The sequence below is a fragment of the Theropithecus gelada genome, chromosome 10, assembly GCF_003255815.1.
Source record: "Theropithecus gelada isolate Dixy chromosome 10, Tgel_1.0, whole genome shotgun sequence".
Taxonomy (NCBI): domain Eukaryota; kingdom Metazoa; phylum Chordata; class Mammalia; order Primates; family Cercopithecidae; genus Theropithecus; species Theropithecus gelada.
This window is the reverse complement of record NC_037678.1, coordinates 39,504,134-39,525,325: the sequence shown is the minus strand read 5'-3', so window position 1 is coordinate 39,525,325 and position 21,192 is coordinate 39,504,134. Positions and strand designations below refer to the sequence as shown.

Genomic DNA, 21,192 nt, shown 5'->3' with positions numbered 1-21,192 from the left:
GTGTACTCGCAGGGACGAAGCCCACCTCCAACTCCACAGACTCTACTGCCCAGGGCTTCCCCAGACACAAAGGGGAGTTCGTGCCTGGGACAGTGACCACCCCCAGGACAGAAACACCCCCTCGCGGGACTCCTCCAGGACCCACTGTCCTATGTGGGACCGTTCCACAGGTGCTACTCTTTCAGGGCGCAAATCCCTGCGTGCCCGGTGCCACACCCACGTCCCAAGGCTCTCAGGCTGTCCCTAGGCCTGCACTCCGCTGCACCCTGCTCCCACAGCGGGGCCCACTTCCCTGCTCCGCACAGCCCTGGCACCCCTTGACGCCTGCCCATGCCCCTCCAACCTTGTGCACGGGCGGAGGCCCCGCCCAGCCTCCACCCAAGCACACACCCTGCCTGGTCCACCTGCAAAACCAAGTCTGCTGCACCCGTCATTTCCCCAACCAGCCTGGCTGCTCCATGAATCCCCCATTTCCCCCAACCAGCCTGGCTGCTCCATGAAACCCCCCATTTCCCCCAACCAGCCTGGCTGCTCCATGAACCCCCCATTTCCCCCAACCAGCCTGGCTGCTCCATGAAACCCCCCCATTTCCTCCAACCAGCCTGGCTGCTCCATGAAACCCCCCATTTCCCCCAACCAGCCTGGCTGCTCCATGAACCCCCCATTTCCCCCAACCAGCCTGGCTGCTCCATGAACCCCCCCCATTTCCTCCAACCAGCCTGGCTGCTCCATGAAACCCCCCATTTCCCCCAACCAGCCTGGCTGCTCCATGAAACCCCCCCATTTCCCCCAACCAGCCTGGCTGCTCCATGAAGCCCCCCAAGTTGGGGACTGTTCTCCTTGGTGATGACAAGGGTCCCCCACCGGTGTGGCCCCTCCAGACCTTGCCACGACCTCAGTGACCCCCTATTGTCTCCCCATCCTGCAACTTGGGGTATGGAGGCTTTTCGGTTGTCAAACTAGAACAACTCGAGGTGCGGACCTTGGCAGGGGGACCGGTGACAGGAGGATGGATGGCACAGAGCTCAGAAGAGGTGGTTGAGGGACCAGCCCCAGGGGACCCAGCAGGAAGGAGCCAGACAACTTCTGAGGCTCCCACTGAACCCAGACCTCACCAGGCTGAGGGGCTTGCACCTGCAGAGGAGGAGGCAGGAGTCACCATCTGGAGTAGGCAGGGGAGAGGTGTGGAGAGCAGTGGCTTTGCATCCTCCTGTTCTTGCCCAGGGCTCCCAAAACAAATGCCACCCCTGCACACACACCACACAGGCACATGTGCATATATACCACACAGGCACACACATGTGCACACACACCACACAGGCACAGGTGCATATATACCACACACGCACACACACATGTGCACACACACCACACAGGCACATACCTGTGCACAACACACCACAGACACACCACACAGGCACACACACGAGTGCACACTGGCACGAACATGTGCCCAGTACCACAGGCACACACACAGGCGCACACATGTGCACACATGCTACAGAAGCACACGTATGTGCACACACACCAAACAAGTGCACACACACAGGCACACAGAGTGCACACCGGCACAAACATGTGCCCAGTATCACAGGCACACACCACACAGGCACACACATGTGCACACATACCACAGAGGCACACATATGTGCACACACACCAAACACACAAGTGCACACACAGAGGCACACACACGAGTGCACACTGGCATGTGCCCAGTACCACAGACACACACAGGCACACACCAGAGACACACGTGCGCACATACCACAGAGGCACACATATGTGCACACACACCAAACACAAGTGCACACACCACACAGGCACACACATGCATACAAACACAACTGCACATACGTCCTTACACAGACACACACTGGCATACATACTACATGCACATATCTACACATATACACGCGTGCACATAAGCATCACACTACATGCACAAACATGCAATACACATGCACACACACAGCAACCAAATGATCAAGGAAAGGGATCAAAATATTAACAATAAGTGAATCTGGGTGAACAGTATTCTCTACACTATGCTTACTCTTGCAACTTTTCTATTTGACTTTATTTCCAAAGTAAGTTTTAAAAAAAAGGAATGCCCTCACCTCACCAGCCACCACTCCGTACCACCCCCTCAAATATACCTCAGGCAGCTCTTCTTGATTTTGGGACCAGGGTCCCTCTCTCACCGCTCCTCTGCAGGGATGCAGTGTCCCCAGCTAGTGAAGACAGACGTCTGTGCCCCCAGCCCAGCCCCAAGCTTCTGCTTGTCCCTCCAGGTGCTCACGCCCAGCCCCAGGGTGCAGCAAGCTTCCCAAAATATAAGGGAGAGGGGGAGGGAGGCCATCCCATCCCTGAGGCCTGGCAGAGCAGGTTGGCCTAGGGACCTGGTGTTCTGGGGCCCCATCAAGGCCACCCTCCTGCACACATGTACCCATACTGAGGAATGACCTCACCTGCCACTTGCCACCATCTCTGGAGACGGCTATGGCTACATTAGCCCAGCTCGGCCCAGCCCAAGCAGCAAACTGCACCTTGAGGTCTCCTCCTATGATGAGAAGATCACGGCAAAAGCTGGCACATGGGGGAGGCAGGTGAACCACGACACCAGCTCTGGACGCCCCTCCTGTCTGGGCTGGACACTGGCCCCAGGCAGTTTTCACACTGAATCACACCACTGCCCACCCCTGTGCCCTGGACTCTCCACAGGGCCAAGCAGGGGATGCTGTTCCGGAGAAGCAGCTGCCGCCCACCCACAGAAAGTCTCCTCTTCCAAGCCTGACAGTTCCACAGGACTGAGGCGACACTCTTCCTGGTCTCACAAGTGGTGGCCAAAGCCCAAAGCCCCCAAGGGCCTCATCACCTGTGCACCACCTACTCCATTCCCCTGGCCCCTCAGAAGCTGCCCCGCGGCTGCCCAGCCTGCAGGGGCCCAGCCCTGTCCAAGGTAGCGCGTGAAGGCTGCCCTCGGCCCTGAAGGAGACCCTTCCCATCCCACAGCTTCTCCCGGCACCAAGTAGTGGTGCTGCGGTGTCCGAGCTCCCCGTCTGCCCATAGGAGCCCCGCCATCACCCACAGGAAGCAGCACTGCAATCTCCGAGCCTCACTCTCCGCAGGACACCAAGAGTGTCAGCATGCTGTCATCCACAGAGCCCCGTGACGGGCATGTGCAGGGCTGTGGCTTGTCACAGCTTAGGACCAACTTCGGGCAGTTCGTCCTTTCCATGGGTATAGAGCTCGGAAGAGTCCCCAAGACACGCCTCTGTCCAGGATACACTGGATGCCCTGCGCCCAAGCTCTGCCCAGATGCTAGCAGTCGCTGGTCCTTCTTTGACTCTGGGTGGCCAGGACGCCTGGGGGAGGGAGGGTGCTGGCCCCAAACAGCCCCACAGGCCATGTGGACTTCCCAAAGGCAAAGGGGCCTTGTGGCAGACCTGTCCTGAGATAGGAGCCTCAGCCCCGGGCCACAGCAGGAAGCCAGCAGGTCCAGCAGGCACCCCGGAATTTACTGGAGTTGAGGCCTGGGCCTGATGCTCATTCCGACACCTGGAGCCTGATCAGCATGTCTGGCTCCCTCTCGCACGAGCTGAGCGATGCAGCAGGGCAAGGCCTCGCCCCCGCCCAATGCTGACGCTTCCACCTGGTCCAGCTGGCAACGATGTGTGAGACACCAAGGCCTGTGGCCGGCTGCCAGGAAAGGAGGAACCTAGACTGCCGTTCACCATCTGAATACCCCATGACTTACCAGCAAGCAGGCCACTCTCTCTCACACCTCCACCACCAGGTTCCCCTCCCGGGTAATCCTTCTCAGTCATAAGGAGGAACTCTGAGAAGAGGCCTTCCAGGCGGGAGCCTCTGAACCTGACTTTTCTTCTTTTTTCTCTTTTGAGACGAAGTTTCGCTCTTGTTGCCCAGGCCGAAGTGGTGCGATCTCAGCTCACCGAAACCTCCACCACCCCGGTTCAAGCAATTCTCCTGCCTCAGCCTCCCAAGTAGCTGGGATGACAGGCATGCATCACTACACCCGGCTAATTTTTTTGTATTTTAGTAGAGACGGGGTTTCTCCAAGTTGGTCAGGCTGGTCTCAAACTTATGACCTCAGGTGATTTGCCCGCCTCAGCCTCCCAAAGTGCAGGGATTACAGGTGTGAGCCATTGCGCCAGGCTTTCTCTTCTTCTCATCATGTAAGCACTATGAAGGAATAAGTGAGGGTTTGTTTGTTTGTTTGTTTGTTTGTTTTTGAGACAGAGCCTTGCTCTGTCCCCCAGGCTGGAGTGCAGTGGCACGATCTCGGGTCGCTGCAACTCTCGTCCCTCGGGTTGACACCATTCTCCTGCCTCAGCCTCCCGAGTAGCGGGACTACAGGTGCCCACCACGCCCGGCTTTTTGTATTTTTAGTAGAGATGGGGTTTCACCGTGTTAGCCAGGATGGTCCTGATCTCCTGACCTCAGGTGATCCGCCTGCCTTGGCCTCCCAAAGTGCTGGGATTACAGGCGTGAGCCACTGCACCCGGCCAAGGTGCTTCTTTTAACTCCAGATGTGTGCACCTGAAAGTCAGCCAGTTATGTGACGAGCAACTCCAGGCTGCAGGGGAACGTGAGCGCTGGCCGCGGGGTGTGCAGGGAGGAGGGCGGACCACCAATGCCCTGCCACACTGCGTGGAGTCCACGGGATGGAGACGGATACTGAGGGGAGCCATGAGTTGTGGTCTGGTGACTGAAGTCACAGAGTAATGGAGCTGTTCCGAGCTGGGAGCTGAGGTGCAGACTCCTTTCTCACGGGCCTCCTATGGTGAGAAGACCACAGCAGAAGCCGGCCTGGGCTCACAGCTGGTCTCCAGCCAGAGAGGGCATTTCTGTCCTACCAAAGACTGCAACAATTCTGAACAGCAAGGGGCCTGGAGGGACAGGATTCAGCCCAAAGCACCACTGGCCACATGTTTCCTCCATGTCATCCCCTAGCCTGGCCGTTTAAGACCCAATGCAGACAGCAACCTGCAGAGCTAGCCTGTAACCCACCAAGCTAGCCCAGTCGTTTAAGGCCCAGTGCAGACAGCAACGTGCAGAGCCAGCCTGTAACCCACCAGAAGCCCAGAGGACACGTGGGCTTGCACCTGAGCTACTACCCAGACCCTCCAAGGAAACTTCTATAGCCAGAGGCACCTCAAACAGCAAATCCAGCTTTTCCAATAGCTTAGAATTCATTATGACATATAAGAATTCTACCACACGCCAGGCGCAGTGGCTCATGCCTGTAATCCCAGTACTTTGGGAGGCCAAGACGGGTGGGTTACCTGAGGTCAGGAGTTAGAGACCAGCCTGGCTGACATGGTGAAACCCCATCTCTACTAAAAACACAAAAATTAGCCAGGTGTGGTGGCGGATGCCTGTAATCCCAGTTCCTTGGGAGGCTGAGGCAGGAGGATCACTTGAACCTGGGAGGCGGAGGTTACAGTGAGCCGAGATCGCGCCATTGCACTCCAGCCTGGGTGACAAGAGCGAAATTCCATCTCAGAAAAAAAAAAAAAAAAGAGAATTCTAGCATGGTGGGCTTTGGAGATGGGTAGAGGGAAAAAGGAATAGGGCTAATGTGGCTGGCTTTTAGGGAGGCAGGGGTGAGAAATACTAACAACTTAAAGCTCTTTATAAAGCAAAATGAGATGAAGTCCCTCCCCCGCCCCCTCCCAAATATCTCATTCCACAAACCTATGCCTTTCGGTTCTCCCTTCCCCTGGTGGGCCTGGCTCCTTGCCTGGCATCACCACGCACCAGGAATGCAGGCAGGAGGCCCTTAACACCCAGATACAGTGTCAGTTCTACTAACTTTCCAAGCTGGCAAAGGGAGAAGCCACCGACTCCTCCCGTCTGGAGGCCTCAGGGGAGGTGCTGTCTAGACCGCACGATCCACTATCCATTCACAAGCCAGTCAGCAACTACCACCTGCCACAGTCCCTGCCATCACCTCCCACTCTGTGGGGACAATAGCATCCACTTCTTCCACAACAACGAAACAAACCAAAGATAAAAGCACGGCACCCGCCGTCATGCTCGCCACCTTTCAGCACCTCTCGGCCCAGCATTCTAAAAGTGCTGGGATTACAGGCGTGAGCCACCACGCCCAGCCTCGGCCCAGCATTCTAAAAGCCAGGAACTAATCTTTAAAGGAGCCCAGGACTCAAGAAAATGGCATAAAATATGAAGGAATTAGCTACTCGAGGTTGAAAACACACTTCCCTAAAGTAATAGCAGCATTTGGAGCTGCAAGTGGGAGTACACACAGCCTACCTCTAACTGGCCCGTCAGAACAGACACGTTTTCCCCTGTTCGCATTTTGTGTTTCCTTAAACCAACTACGAACTTCTGGCAGAGGCGGTGACTGCCTGGGAAAGGGTACGACAGGATTTTCTGGGCTCATGTTAATACTGTGTAACTTTATCACATACTTGTCAACTTCTGCAGATGTACACAATATGCATTTCAGTGCTTGTAAATTTTACCTCAAAAGGAAAACAAACTAAACAGGTATTAAACTCTTTTATCGCATAAAAAACAAGAGGCATTGGAGGATGAATGGAGGGAGATGGTGAGGAGCCAAGTCTGGAAAGGAGGAAGCAGTGCCCAGGTGCTGCACGCACTGCTGCGTCTGTGCATCCATGTGCTGAGGGGTGGGCGATGGTGCCATGTAGTTTATAGTCTTAAAGAAATTAACAGCTCCCTCTTCCAAAGCAAGATAATGAGAATCCCACACCTTGAGAAACACAGGGGCTTTCTATGGTGACTCCCCGAATGGCTTTGCGGCTTAAAAAGCTCCAACACCTAAACTCATCGAGTAGGGTGAAGAATGAGGTGACACCAGGCTTGCTAAATAGTATTGTTTATTAAGGCTTGTATTCTCCTAGAGGAAAAACCCAATGTCGTCCAGGACTCCATTCAGGCAGTAACAGTTCAGAGGAAGTGACACGCTCTAAATACAAGTCTAATGATACAGCTGAAACGTTAACTCAGAGGGTCTTTTGGAGCAAGTAGTTTTCAGAAAGCATCTGCTCTCTAGGACAGTAAGGATCCTCTACAAGGGCACGTGCAGATCCAGGCGCTGGAGCGTCAGGCATGGGCACCATTTTCATGCTTCAACTCAAACTCCAGGTGGTAGTGAGCTCAAAGGTCCCTCATTCCACAAAACATGACAGCAAATTCATTTTCTAAAAAAGTTTTGTTTTGTTTTTACCCATTCAACAGGAAAAAAAATTAGACACACACAGTGAAATTTACACCCAGCAGCATCCCCCATCACACCGTCTGTACTACCAGACCCTACACTGAAAGCTCCGCATTATTGGTATAAAATACTAAGACTGCATTAGGATTCTTAAGAAAAGGGTAAAATTTAAAAAGATGTGCAAACAACGAAGAATGCCCGAACCTGAACCAGACCGAAGCACCTTCCAATTCCTCCCCACATCATGCCCCAACACCATCCAGCCCAACCGGACACCAGGACAGTGAGGGACGGGTGGCCGTTCAGTGGGCAACAGATCTGGAAGGAAAAATTTTCCAAAAACAAACAAAAAAAGTGTCTCCCAAATTTAAAAAATTAAAAGTTATCTGACTAGTAGAAAAATCAAATGGGTAAAATAGCACTTTAGACAAATAAAATGACAAATCAGAATGAACAAGATAATCATTAACCTTTTGATTTCAGTATTTTCAAGAGATTTTATCAGAATACTCTAAATGACAAAATGACTCATGGTTTCTTATGTTTGCTATGAAGCAATAAAGGGATGAGAAATATGAAGTCTCATAGAACAATATCAAATGACTGTAAATTTAAGAACATAATTTCCGCCAAAATAGATGCTTTGTTTATAAGGATACTTGTATTTCACATTAGATCAGTCTGATTGATAAGCTGACAAAAAAATACTCCTTTATTAGTGACTTCTACAAGATTATAATACATAGAAAAAGTACAAATAAATGCAGATCCATCTGGGCAAAAATAAATGACAAGAAAGGCAAAGATGCAACACTCAACCCCCGCAAGGGACGACACACTGGAGCTGACCAAGCACACGTGTTTTAAACTGTTTTCAAAGTCAAACGTTAGAACATGTAAGAAACTGGTTCGTCCTTATTGTTTGTTTCGATTCTGCCGTTCCTGCAAAAAGAAAAGACAGCAATTGAACGCGCTGAGTAACCACCCAGACGAACCCTCCCAGAGTGGGGTCCACGGCTGCCCCGTAGCTGTGCCTGCAGATCCGGAGGCAAGACCCTGGATGGCACCCAGGCCGCACCAGCACACAACTCTGAGCTGCGCTGGGCCTGCTCTGTGGGGGACTGGCCACACTGGGCATGGCATTCCCCCCACCCCCTCTACCAGGAGAAAAGCATCACCCACAACGGTCACATGGGCTACTTGTCTAATGGGAAGCCTTACTTCCCACAGCTGTCTTTCCTCATGTGCCACTAGCACTCCGCATGGAAAGACACTTAGCAACATGAAAATCTCTGCACTCAGAGGGAGGAGCTGGCACGACCGGGCTCTCAGGCAGGCCAGGGAGACGGAAGCTGTTCTTCTTCATTTTATCTCATTTAAACTTCTCAGCGGCTCAAAGGACACCAAAATCCTTCCAACTGGCTAACAAAGTGCTGTGTCCTGTGGCTAATGAAGGGTAGGAGGACCCGTGTGGGCCTGTCCAGTTCAGGCCCTTCCCCCACTTCCCCATGGCTAGACTGGCTCAAGGCAAAGCTCCTCTGACCAGGTTTGCTGCCGACTCCCGTTAAGAGAATCATCTTTTCCAGAGAGTGTATGACACACAAGCTTGAGACTTACACCCGAATCTTTTCCCACACTGGCCTCCCTGAGTAGCAGTGTCTAGAAGCCCCTTCAGTCTCCTTACAAGGCAGCATCCAAAGACGAAAATGTGTGATCTAAGGAGCACACGCTGCACCACTCAGCTAGAGAGGTGTCCCAGGCCGAGTGTGGTGGCACGCACCTGTAATCCCAACTATTTGGGAGGCTGAGGCGAGAGGACAGCTTGAGCCCATGAGTTTTCGGCTGCAGTGAGCTATTATCTGCCCTGCACTCCACCCTGGGCAACAGAGAGAGACCCTATCTCAAAATAAAATAAAAACAAAACAGAAAGATGCATCCGAGGCACCTCCATCCTCGTCTGGCCCCTTATCTATTAAGACGCAAACTAATAAAGCCAGCGGGTGGGACACCCAAACATTTAACCTGAAACCTCCTCTTCTGCTAAAAATGGACTGAATGTGTCTTCCGGTTAATAACAAACTTTGCTGGGCACTGGAATAAACACCAGCCTCCTCAACTGTGGCTGCTCTCACAAGCCGCTGCGGTGTTCTCTGTCCCGAGAAGGCTCCAGAGTATTTGGATTAAGGACCTGGATAGGCAGGTCCTACTCTTAAGAATTAACATTTCCTCCCTACCCTCAAATGTAAAACTGGAAAAATTAAGAACTCTATATTTTGCATTCTCTTAAAAACTCTGTTTAAAAACTCTCTTCACAGGCTGGGCGTGGTGGCTCATGCCTGCAATCCTAGCACTTCGGGAGGCCAAGGCGGGCGGATTGCCTGAGCTCAGGAATTCAAGACCAGCTTGGTCAATATGGTAAAACCCCGTCTCTACTAAAAATACAAAAAAAAAAAAAATTAGCAGGGTGTGGTGGTGGGCGCCTGTAATCCCAGCCACTCTGAAGGCTGAGGCACAAGAATTACTTGAACGTAGGAGGCAGAGGTTGCAGTGAGCTGAGACTGTGTCACTTCACTCCAGCCTGGGGGACAGACTGAAACTGTCTCAATCAATCAATCAATCTCTTAACAAAAGAGGTATTGCTGTTCCTAAAAAGCAAATGCCAATCTCTTGAGTTCAAACTAGCTGATGTTAAAGCCACTCACAGGGAAACACCCCACCTCCCTTCAGCCCTTATAAACAGCTACAAAGTTTACTGTGTGCTCTTTAAAAATACTATTCCTCATAAAATTTCTCAAAAAAAAAAAAAAAAGACAAAGAAGTACAGCTTGTTCTTTCGAGGAATGCTCAGCAAGCATCCAGGAAATGCTTATGCCTGAGATTCTCTCTGCTCTTTACTTAGTTTCAAAGAGCCCGCCCGGAGGTCGATGTGGGGTCGGGTCCGGGGCACCTGCCGCCAGGGCAAGGACAGTTAGTCTGAGGAACTAAGCGATGCTCACCATCTGGAACGCTCACCACTTTCACTGTTTTAAGCTATGAAGTTTCTAGATTTTTTTAAAACCAAAAAATGTATCAACCCAGGACTTGGTCTGACTCTGCTGACATAAAAGCTACTGCTGTCCTAAGAAATCAGTATGTTTCCAAATTTATAGCTGGACAGCAATCTTGCAAAATGCTAACTCTATTTTACTTTCTCAACGTTCAACTTGTTTATGAGCTTTAGAGCAATGCGGCCAAACTCTAAATGACAAAGAAAAGGTAGGTCTGTTCTTCAAAGACCTGAGAGAACCTTGAGAAAACTGCCCGGGGGCTCCACCAGCACAACCGCAGTTTACAACCAAGAGGAAGGAGTCCCCACAACTCCTTCCTCTGGTGAAGCTTCCCCACAACTCTCTCTTCAGCGCGCTACTTTGTTCTTAAAACTGCACTGACTCGGCCGGGCGCGGTGGCTCACGCCTGGAATCCCAGCACTTTGGGAGGCCAACATCACGAGGTCAGGAGATTGAGACCAGTCTGGCCAAAACATGGTGAAACCCAATCTCTACTAAAAACACAAAATTTAGTTGGGCGTGGTGGTGGGCGCCTATAATCCCAGCTACTTGGGAGGCTGAGGCAGAAGAATCGCTTGAACCTCGGAGGCTTAGGCTGCAGTGAGCTAAAGTTGCACTATTGCACTCCAGCCTGGGTGACAGTGAGATTGTCTCAAAAAAAAAAAAAAAAAAAAAAGCTATTTGAAATTCCACCAAATATTAACAAATCAGGTTCTCATTTGTCACTTTCAATAATATGAATTAATGTTAACACTGACCCACACGGGCCCAGAGTTTCTTTAACAGTTTAGGGAGGGTTACCAAGGTCCATCCAGTGACGCTCCACCAGCACCGGTGGCTCTGTTGGACTTGCCTCGGAACACCCGAGGGGTCTGAGGAACACCTAGATCCTGCAGGCTGACACTCACAGGCCCTGCAGGCCGCCCACCAAGATGCTTAACCCAACACCCGACACAAAAAAGCAGTTATCTAAGGATCAAGTTTTTATAATGCAAGTTGTAGGACACTAGAATTTTAAAAACACCAACCAGGTCAGGAGTCCGCACACTTTACGAAAACCCAAGTATCACGGTATTTAAGAAGAAAAACTGTGCGCACACACACACACAGCCAGCTTCCAGTGTAGCCAGCTAAGGACCTAAACCTTCAGTAGCAATTATCCCTGCAAATTTAGCAATTCAGCATTTATTTTATACCTAAAAGAGCTATGTGTGTAATCCCAGCTACTTGGAAGGCTAAGGCAGGACAATCACTCCAACCCGGGAGGCGGAGGTGGCAGTGAGCCAAGATTGCACCACTGCACTCCAGCCTGGGCCACAGAGCAAAACTCCATCTCAAAACAAAACAAAAAAAAGGGCTAAAACACAGAATTTCAGTAACTAATTCAGAATCCAGTAACTGGAAATAAATGACATCCTCTTCTCTTCTCACAAAAGAGAGGGACTGATACTCTTCCAAAGTTCTACAAGCCCCAAGTTGTTCAGGACTTGCATAACGTTAAGACTGCAGACAGTGCAGTCTTATGGATATACATATATGGATATACATATCCCCATATATGCCAAGTACACGCCTTTTGGCCCAAAATACAATAGGACACTTGGCGCTCACAGGTGAATAATCCCTTTAACATAGAGAACTGAAAAAGCACTGAAAACCCATCTATTATCAACTGACATTTCAGGAAGAGGTATTTTTTTAAAAGCAGGAGACAATCTCAGGATGAACTCTCTTGAATAAAGGAAGCATTATGAAGTATGTCAGCAGCATCATTTTCCCATTGCTGGTGCCAGTTTATGGGCGTCTGAGCCCTTCTGAGGAGCAAACACACTCAGTCCTGTCGTACATCACACGAAGGCACAGACTCAGGAGTTTGGCTACAAGTATCCCAGGAAATCAGGACTGTCTCAAAAAGGCCCAATCAATGGATTTTTGATACAGGATCCGTATTTGTTATTATAAAATGTCTGGATTCCAAACCTACCCCACCGCCATTTTCTTTAGGACCTAGATGGAGTGAGTTTGTTTCCAAAAACTGCAGGATACTGGGTTTTTAAAAGAAAAATAAAGCAACAACCTCCAGATCACAGACCGGAACTTTCCAGCTGCTGAGGGTCAGTGCCCTGGGAAACAAGGGCCCTTGGCCAAGTGAGGTCTCGATGCCCTATGTGCCCACTGCAGTGCTGCGTGAGTATCACCTAAGTGTTCCTCACGGACAGAGGCTGGGAAGCACTGTTCCAGAAAGTATCACGACTCAAAAAGGAGAGGAGAAAGTTACCCTCAAATTCTACACAGTGTACAGAAAATTCTACACAGTGTACAGAATGTGTACACTGTGGCCCCAATTATTCAATTATAAGTGGAGAGTGATCAAAGTCGTTTGGTGACATCCACTCAAACATCATCACTGGTTACTAGTGGTACCCTCCGCGGGGAAAGCCCACGAGGCTGCCAGGACCTGGGCCCACCCACCTGCGGCCAACTGGGAGCTGCCTGTCAGGAGACTGAGCTTGGCGGACCTGCCGCATCTGCTCACCACGCCACCTGGTCTAAGTGCAGCACCAAGGACACATCTGCATGGCAGCTGCCTGCAACACCCAGACTCACCTTGCGCACCACTTCCTCCTCCTCCTGGCGCTTCTCGTAGTGAGCAAAGTCGTCGAAGATGGAGGTTGTGTGCTTGTAGGAACTGATAATTTTCAGCACTTGTTTTGCTTTTTCTAAGGGCACCTCCTGGGTGTCCCGCGAGTTTGTGACCGGTTTGTTGTCATTATTCTCCAGTCTGATGTGCCGGAGCTGGTTATTGGGCACATCCTTAACAAAAATCCACTTGACATCAAATTTCCCCTTCCACTTGTCCTGAGACCAGACCCCAGCACTGGTGCCGTAGTCCACGGGGGACTTCATCTCGGCCACCCCACAAAAATGCCCACTCCCATTGACGCTGAAGAGCAGGTAGACGGGCCCCTTGCTGCTCATGCAGCGGAAGGCGCTGTCCAGGCGTTTGTTGCCGTGCTCTGTGCTACACCAGATGGAGTACTTAATGGAGCGATGGATGTCATCCTCAGAGTAGCTCTTGATGATGAACACACGCCCGCTTTTCAGATTCCAGTCAAACTCTTTAGGGTTATAGCTGTGAGCAGCCTTCAGTTTTTCAAGGACAGGGTGGGATTCGACGCTGGGGGTGGAATTAGGCTGGACATTTCCAGGAGAGTTGCTATCACTGCCAGCCCCTCCACTCTGCCCAAATGCCGCGTTTCTGTTGCGTGGGGCAACCCAGCGGGTCTGGGGTGGCTGCTGAGGGCTCTGATACTGCAGTTGAGCCACAGGTGGGGGCTGTGCTGGGAGAGGCTGAGCCACCTGCTGGGGCTGTGGGGCAGCCTGTGGGGAGGGTGCCTGTTGGGGGACTGGGGCCTTTGGCACAGGCCCCTTGTTATCCCAGGTGCCAATGTCCATGTTATGCTTTATAGGTGGAGGGGGCAGCGCACCCCCCAGGACAGGCCCGCTCTTTGTTTTCATTTTAGGCTGTGGTTTTGCAGGCTTGCTGGCAATGGCAGCCCATGAGGTCGGCTTTGAAACTGGCATGTTCACATTTGTCCCACCGTTGCCAGAAAGGACACCAGTCAGTGCCACGCTGCTGACAACGGAGCCCACCGTCTTGACAGCAGAGGAGCTGACGTCCCCAATCTTCAGGCCAACCATGCCCTGCTCCAGGCTGTTCATCCCGGGGGCCTTGCTGAGGGTGTCGCTGTGAAAGCCTGGCTGCCCATCCACCACAGTGCCACCCAGGGAGCTCGGCGGGTAGGTGTAGCTGCTCCCATACGCAGAGCTCTGGGTCTGCTGACCTTGAGACCCACTTGTCCCCCATGCTGAGAACGCAGGGTTTTCAGGGAAAAAATTAAACCTGTGCTGATAGATGTTGTTCCCCAGGCCCCCAGGCTGCCCAAAAACAGCATCGTGCATAAAATGATGGTCTCCGTTACTGAGCTGTCCGTAGGTGGTGAGGTATGGGATCGGAGGGTCCCCTGCAGTGGACCATGGAGCCTCATTGAGGGAGTAAGGAAATCCAATGGACGGCGGGTAATAGCTGGACAGGTAGGGGTCGTTCATTGAGGGGTAACTGTTACTCTGCAAAAGCAAACGTGACAAGTTACAGCACTTCCACAACACGAGGAGATGATGAAAATGCCAACCGCCTCTTGCTCAAGCACAGGCGGGGTAAAAGTAAGACCTGCACAGCACTGGGCCACTCCTTCCAGAAGGAAAGCTATGGTCACCAATGGGAGAACCAAATCAAGACAGAGAAATTAATGATGAACACAAACCAGGGTGTCGTCTCAAAATGCGAAGCATCATTTGCAAAGCTCTGAATTCAGGCTAAATGACTAAGCTAAGCCTCTCTAGAACTGGCAAGGGAGCAGCCCCTCCCTCTACTCTTACCCACAAAGGAATCCAGAGTTAGGACTAAACCCTTGCCCTGCGGACGACAATGCTTATGACGGACACGGACGGCATCATGGGCACTGAAACAGCTTTGTAAGGCAGAGATACTTCCATTGGCAAACCAGGATGTGCAGGGCTGTGAGGCAGTTTGCTCCAGAGAACAGACCCTAAGCTCACTAATTACTCAGCAGGCCCCAGGCGCCCACCTCTGGGCCTTGACACTCCTCCTGGGACACTCTTCCATACCTGGACCAAAGCTCTCCCAGACATCCTTCAAGGGTGCTTCAGAGGCTCCTTCCACACACCCTTCCTAGCAGAGAGCCCCTGCCTCTAAGTCCAAGGGGGTTCACATTCCCATGATTTCCTGGGCACAGCACTGGGCTCTTGGAGTAGGCCCCTGCACAGAGGGCCCTGGCTGGCTCCAGCTCCTTAGCCAAGAGAAAGCATCCTAAGTGGAGGAGTCTGCACTCCGGGTGCAGAGCAGCCCTTGCTTTGGATGCCAACTCACCTGGGCTTCCTTGTGAAAACATGTCTGTGTGGTGACTGGAACCTCAGAGAGTGGTTTTAAAGTGACGGAACCTTGAGCCAAAAAGGTCTGCTAGAGAAGGTGAGTGCTTGAGTGCCCCATTGTAGGGGTCTCGGAAGAGCTGCCCAGGGCACAAATTTAGACTTAAAGTCAGCAGTTCTGGGACGCCACCTCCTTGGAGAGACTCAACCAAGGGTCTGGTCATGATTGGGTCCCTCCAATACTGCCTTAAAATGGCTTTCATGTGAGGGGTGTGTGTGTGTACGTGCATTCGTGTGAGGTGTGTGTGCGTTTGTGTGAGGTGCGTTTATGCACACACACATGCACACAGGCAGGTGATTCGTGTGAGGTGTGTTTATACGCACACACATGCACACAGGCAGGTGAGAAGGGGTCTGGTGTGATGCAAGAAGGCTCCCGCCTAGATGCATCGTCTAAGAGTATCAAAATGCTATTACAGAAAACAGAGCAGGAAGTAAAAAACACGGAGCTCTCCAGTCTGTGATGCCCGTTTTTGGATTTGCAGTTTTCCTGCTCCCCTCCCCCCAGTCGTCCAAGTAACCAGAAAGTTCTACATAAAGAGAATATGCTCCAGACCTCATCTCCCAACCTCATCCCTGCCACATTGACCTTTCATGTTGGCATCAAAGGCCACACTATGAAGGATAACAGCACCCAGTCGGGCACACCAGGTGGGAAGGCAGCTGAGGCAAGAGGGAGATTGGGATCTCAGACAATGAAACAGGCCTGCTTCACTGGAGGCGTGACCACAAGCAGCTCTCCCTGGGGGCAGTGTCCTGACACCAGCCAACACTGGTGGACTAATGAACCGGTGACCTAGCCACCACTTCCTGCCTCCTGCTCCCATCCTAGAAAACCAAAGGCTTCAGAAATCCTATTTTGTAATTTTCTTCCTGGTGACTTCTCCAGTTGTGAGCAGACAATTCCAGAACCTTTTTTTTTTTTTTTTGAGACAAAGTCTCACTATGTTGCCCAGGCTGAAGTACAGCAGCGAGATCTCAGCTCACTGCAACCTCTGCCTCCCAGGTTCAAGCGATTCTCGTGCCTCAGCCTCCCAAGTAGCTGGGATTACAGAAGCACACCACCACATCCGGTTAATTTTTGTATTTTTAGTAAAGACAGGATTTCATCATGTTGGCCAGGCTGGTCTTGAACTCCCAACCTCAGGTGATCCACCTGCCTCGGCCTCCCAAAGTGCTGGAATTACAGGAGTGACCCACAGCGCCTGGCCCCAGAATCATCTTTCAAAATGCACTAACTGCTGTTTCCCTATAATACAAATTTGAGATTCTGGGGGTATAAGAAGACAATTGAGATGCTATCAGTGTTGTACAAACATGAGATTAACCTGAGCTTATTCTCCCTCAAACAACTTCCATGATGCTGGGTCCTTTGCTGTAGCCTTTCCCTCGGGTGCTGCCCTGGCCAACAGGCCCAGACAGGAGGGTGAGCAAATCAGGGGGCGGTCTGTGCAGAGGACTTGCTCCTTGAGTCGCTGGCCACAGGTGCCTTCAAGGATGGCAGGCAAGGGGACAGTGCCCCCACAGGGAGGCCAGCCCTCCTCCTCCCATCGGCTGGACACATGCTCCTCAGCAGCGCTGCAATCACAACACATCCTCCTTCTCACGCAAAAAGAGCAGATGAAAACAAAGACCTCGATGGCCGTGTGGTACTGTAATCCACTTGGCCACAACACCAACCAGAGGAGTCAGGCCATGGACACATATGCCCAGGAACACTTCTGACTACACTTAAAGCCTTAACCAAGACAGGACATCACTTACCACATGAAAAAATGCACATTACATTAAGCATGTAACATCCTGAAAATCCAATTGAAGCATTAAATGGACACACCCAGCACACAGGCCACACAGACACAGAGCCCACAAATGACCCACCCAGCTTCCCTCTACCCAAGGTGCAGGGCCTACAGTTCTAGCTGGTACTCTGCAAACCCTTCAGCTCCAGATCACCACCATTCACACCCTGAGCCACAGAAGATGGTGACACTAATCAGCTCTGCCGGCAGCCCTAAACCCTCCTGACACTTCTGTCCTCACCGGGTTACATGGCCACACAGGCAGGCTGGACGTAGTGACCTGCGGTCCTGTGGGCCCGATTTCCATTTTTATCTCAGTCTTACTGACAGCCCATTTCCTGTTACATCTGCCATCCTTCCTTCAAAACTCTGAAGGTAAAGCAGCAGGTTAATCTGTAATGCTATGTGAAGTCAGTCATTCTGCACGTAAGAAAACCTGGAAACGCCGTCCTCTGCCTTCTTTATGAGCCACATGTCAGGCTGCTGTCCCACTCTCCTTCCCTGGTCAGAGACGCTGTCCCACTCACAGTCCTGGTCACAGCGCGTGGGAGACAAATGGAAACACAGTTTGGGCTGCCTGGAAAACACACACAGCCTCCTTTCAGGGCCTTTGATCTCCCTTTGTCTCACACACAGTCAGGCACAGGTTCAGCGCTCACTTGCTGCCAAGTGCTGGAGGCGAGCTGTGCTGCCCCCTCAACATTCCTTAGTGCCATGGCTCCATGGGCACTGAGTTATGAGTGTGAAAGTTTACTCCTCAGGGATATAGTTGCATTAACTCTGGCCGCGGTGGCTCACACCTGTAATCCCAGCACTCTGGGAGGCCAAGGTGGGTGGATCACGAGGTCAGGAGATCGAGACCACCCTGGCTAACACAGTGAAACCCCGTCTCTACTACAAATACAAAAAACTAGCCAGGCGTGGTGGCGGGCGCCTGTAGTCCCAGCTACTCCGGAGGCTGAGGCAGGAGAATGGCATGAACCCAGGAGGCAGAGCTTGCAGTGAGCCGAGATTGCACCACTGGACTCCAGCCTGGGCAACAGAGCGAGACTCTGTCTCAAAAAAAAAAAAAAAAAAGAACAAATTCAAAGCTTGTTCTTAACACATTACTACCTCTGAGCAAGCATATTTTGGTCCTGGTAAATGAGTGACATAAACAGACCTTTTAAGGACAATATAGGCAAAACCATGATCCTGCTACTCTGCAGCCACCTCCACAGAAGACTGCTAAACACTTTCCAAGCTAGGCACCTCACTGCAGCCCCTGCGGAGAACTGAAGACCTCATCGAAGAAAGCCTAACACGTTTTCGGCCGGGCACGGTGGCTCAGGCCTATAATGCCAGCACTTTGGGAGGCCGAGGCAGGTGGATCATCTGATATCAGGAGTTTGAGAGTAGCCTGGCCAACACAGTGAAACCCCGTCTCTACTAAAAATACAAAAATTTAGCCGGGCGTGGTGGCGCGTGCCTGTAATCACAGGCACTTGGGAGGCCGAGACAGGAGAATCGCTCGAACCCGGGAGGCGGAGGTTGCAGTGAGCCGAGGTTGTACCACTGCACTCCAGCCTGGGCAACAAGAGCAAAACTCCATCTCAAAACAAAAAAAGAAAAGAAAAAAGAAAAAGAAAGACTAACACATTTTAAAGGAAAAATCAGAGTCCCCTGACAAAGGAAAATACAACTTTAGATTCTTGAGCCTCCTCCTGTGACTAACTTAAAAATGATAAACAAAATAGACACTCAAAGAATTAAAGAAAACTTTAATCAGGGAACATATTATCTCCAGGTTATTTGAAAATCCAAACAGTAAAACACAAAAAAGCCCCAACTCTACATTAGAACTAGGCCGGGCACAGTGGCTCAGGCCTGTAATCCCAGCACTTTGGAAGGCCGAGGCAGGTAGATCACAAGGTCAGGAGTTCGAGACCAGCCTGACCAACATGGTGAAACCCCATCTCTACTAAAAATATAAAAATTAGCCGGGCGTGGTGGCAGGTGCCTGTAGTCCCAGCTACTCAGGAGCCTGAGGCAGGAGAATCGCTTGAACCTGGGAGGCGGAGGTTGCCATGAGCCAACATAGCGCCACTGCACTCCAGCGTGGGCAACAGAGTGAGACTCCGTCTCAAAAAAACAAACACACAAAAAAGAACTAAGAGCAGTTTTACATACTTACTCAAATTTAACGACATTATAAAAAAGAAACTTCCATCCGAATGAACAGAACCATTTAAGTTGAAGTTAAAATGTTTACTTCCTATATCCATTTTTCTGAGATAGAGTTGGAATGACCAAGAGGAGAGACTAAAGCAGAAATGATCCCTTCAGAAGTCCAAGAGGAACAGAGAGAAGCATTTGCTTAATAAAAACACACACACACAAATAAATTATGTAAAAGGGAAAAGTATCGAGCGTACTGCTGAAAAGTGAGGGAGTGACACGGCTCCTGGGAACCAGCTCTGACCCAGGACAGGGAACAGGCCTACCAGGATGACCTGCGGCTCTTCAGGAGAAGCCTTAGAGAGCGCAGAGAAAATGTTAGAGGAAAATAACCAAAAAACCCTAATTTACCTACTTGGCTGCTCACTTTTCAGATCTGTTTTCAGGACTGGTCCTTCTGAGGCTGCAATTTCAGCCCCTCAGCTGGTGGCATCAATATGCAGAGACAGCAGTTTCTGACAGAATTCCTGCATTTGTTTCAGCAACTTGCCAATAAGAAGCATGTTAAGATCCCACTGTGTCCTTCCAGCTGTGTTTCTGGGAAGCCGCTGTGATGGCAAATGCCTACTTAGCAGGCTCTGCCACTGGGTATTTTAAGGAAGCCCATATTTTTAGATGTAGCCACAAGAAACTGACACTCCCCGGCTGGCCCTCAGGTCATCCTGGGCCTACCAGAGCTGCGCAGGCACAGCAGGAAGCCCTGTGCCAAGCGTCTCCAGGCTATTCTCAAGGAACTCCTAGACGCTCTGATGAGGCATTGTGTTCAGTGAAAAAAAACCACCCAAAATCTGATGAGCAATTTCATCAGTGTGTGATCAGTGTACTTACACAATTGGAGACGTGTGACAGTGGAGGCAGTATCCTTACCACACACTGAGGCCATAACCTGTACAGTGTGTAACTGTACTGAATGATACAAGTAACTATAACTTTAGTAAGTATGTGTGTGTCTAAACATATCTAAACACAGAAAAGGTACAGTAAAAATTCAGTATAAGAGATCAAGAACGGGACACCTGTACACTTACGGTGAATGGAGCAGGTAGGCCTGAAGTTGCTCTGGGTGAGTCACAGAGTGAAAGTGAAGGCCTGGGCCCTCACTGGACACCACTGTCACCTTTAGAAACACCGTCCACTTAAGACTACACTCAATTTTAAAATTTTCCTTTCTTCAATAATAAACCCTAGCCTACTATAACTTTTTTACTTTACAAACTACTTTTTAAAAAGCTTTAAAAGTTTTTGACTCTTTTGTAAACACAAACATATCACATATCTGTACAAAAATAGTTTTTCGTTATATCCTTATTCCATAAGCTTTTTCCTATTAATTTTTTTTTTAACTTTTTGAACTTTTTTGTTACAAATGAAGACATGGCCAGGCACAGTGGCTCATGCCTGTAACCCCAGCACTTTGAGAGGCCGAGGCAGGAGGACTGCTTCAGCCCAGGATTTCGAGACCAGCCCAGGCAACACAGTGAGACCTCATCTCTACAAAAAATCAAAAATGAGGCAGGAAGATCTCTTGGGCCCAGGAGGTGAAGGCTGCAATGAGTCACCACTGCACTTCCACCCGGGTGAGGGAGAGACCCTGCTTCAAAACAAAACAAAACAGAAAAACCAAAAAACCCAAAAGGACACAAAAAACACACACATTAGCCTAGGCCTACACAAGGTCTGGATCTTCCACCTCCACATCTTGCCCCACTGGAAAGTATTCAGGGGCAACACCACACATGGAGCTGTCATCTCCTGTGACATCAATGCCTTCTTCTGGATTCCTCCTGAAGAACCTGCCTGAGGCTGCTTTCCAGCTAACTTTGTTCTAGTAAGTAGACAGAATATGCTCTTTTTTTTTTTTTTTTTTTTTTTTTTTTTTTTTTTG

The 21,192-nt window shown here is 50.6% G+C and overlaps 1 protein-coding gene across 3 annotated transcripts in view; it reads right to left on the bottom strand.

Moving 5' to 3' along the window:
• Positions 1 to 6,873: 6,873 nt before the first annotated feature.
• The window catches only part of YTHDF1 (YTH N6-methyladenosine RNA binding protein 1), a 21,405-nt gene continuing 7,086 nt past the window's right edge, over positions 6,874 to 21,192 (bottom strand). The window contains exons 1-3 of one of the 3 annotated variants that reach the window (XM_025399917.1): positions 19,663 to 19,844; positions 12,886 to 14,406; positions 6,877 to 8,173 (exon numbers count right to left, since the gene is read on the bottom strand). In XM_025399917.1, the coding sequence (XP_025255702.1) occupies positions 8,147 to 8,173; positions 12,886 to 14,388 (1,530 nt within the window). In that variant the 5' untranslated portion in view covers positions 14,389 to 14,406; positions 19,663 to 19,844 and the 3' untranslated portion in view covers positions 6,877 to 8,146. Of the gene's footprint in view, positions 8,174 to 12,885; positions 14,407 to 19,662; positions 19,845 to 21,192 lie in introns of those variants that run through there. The other 2 variants (XM_025399915.1, XM_025399916.1) reach the window with 2 other exon arrangements.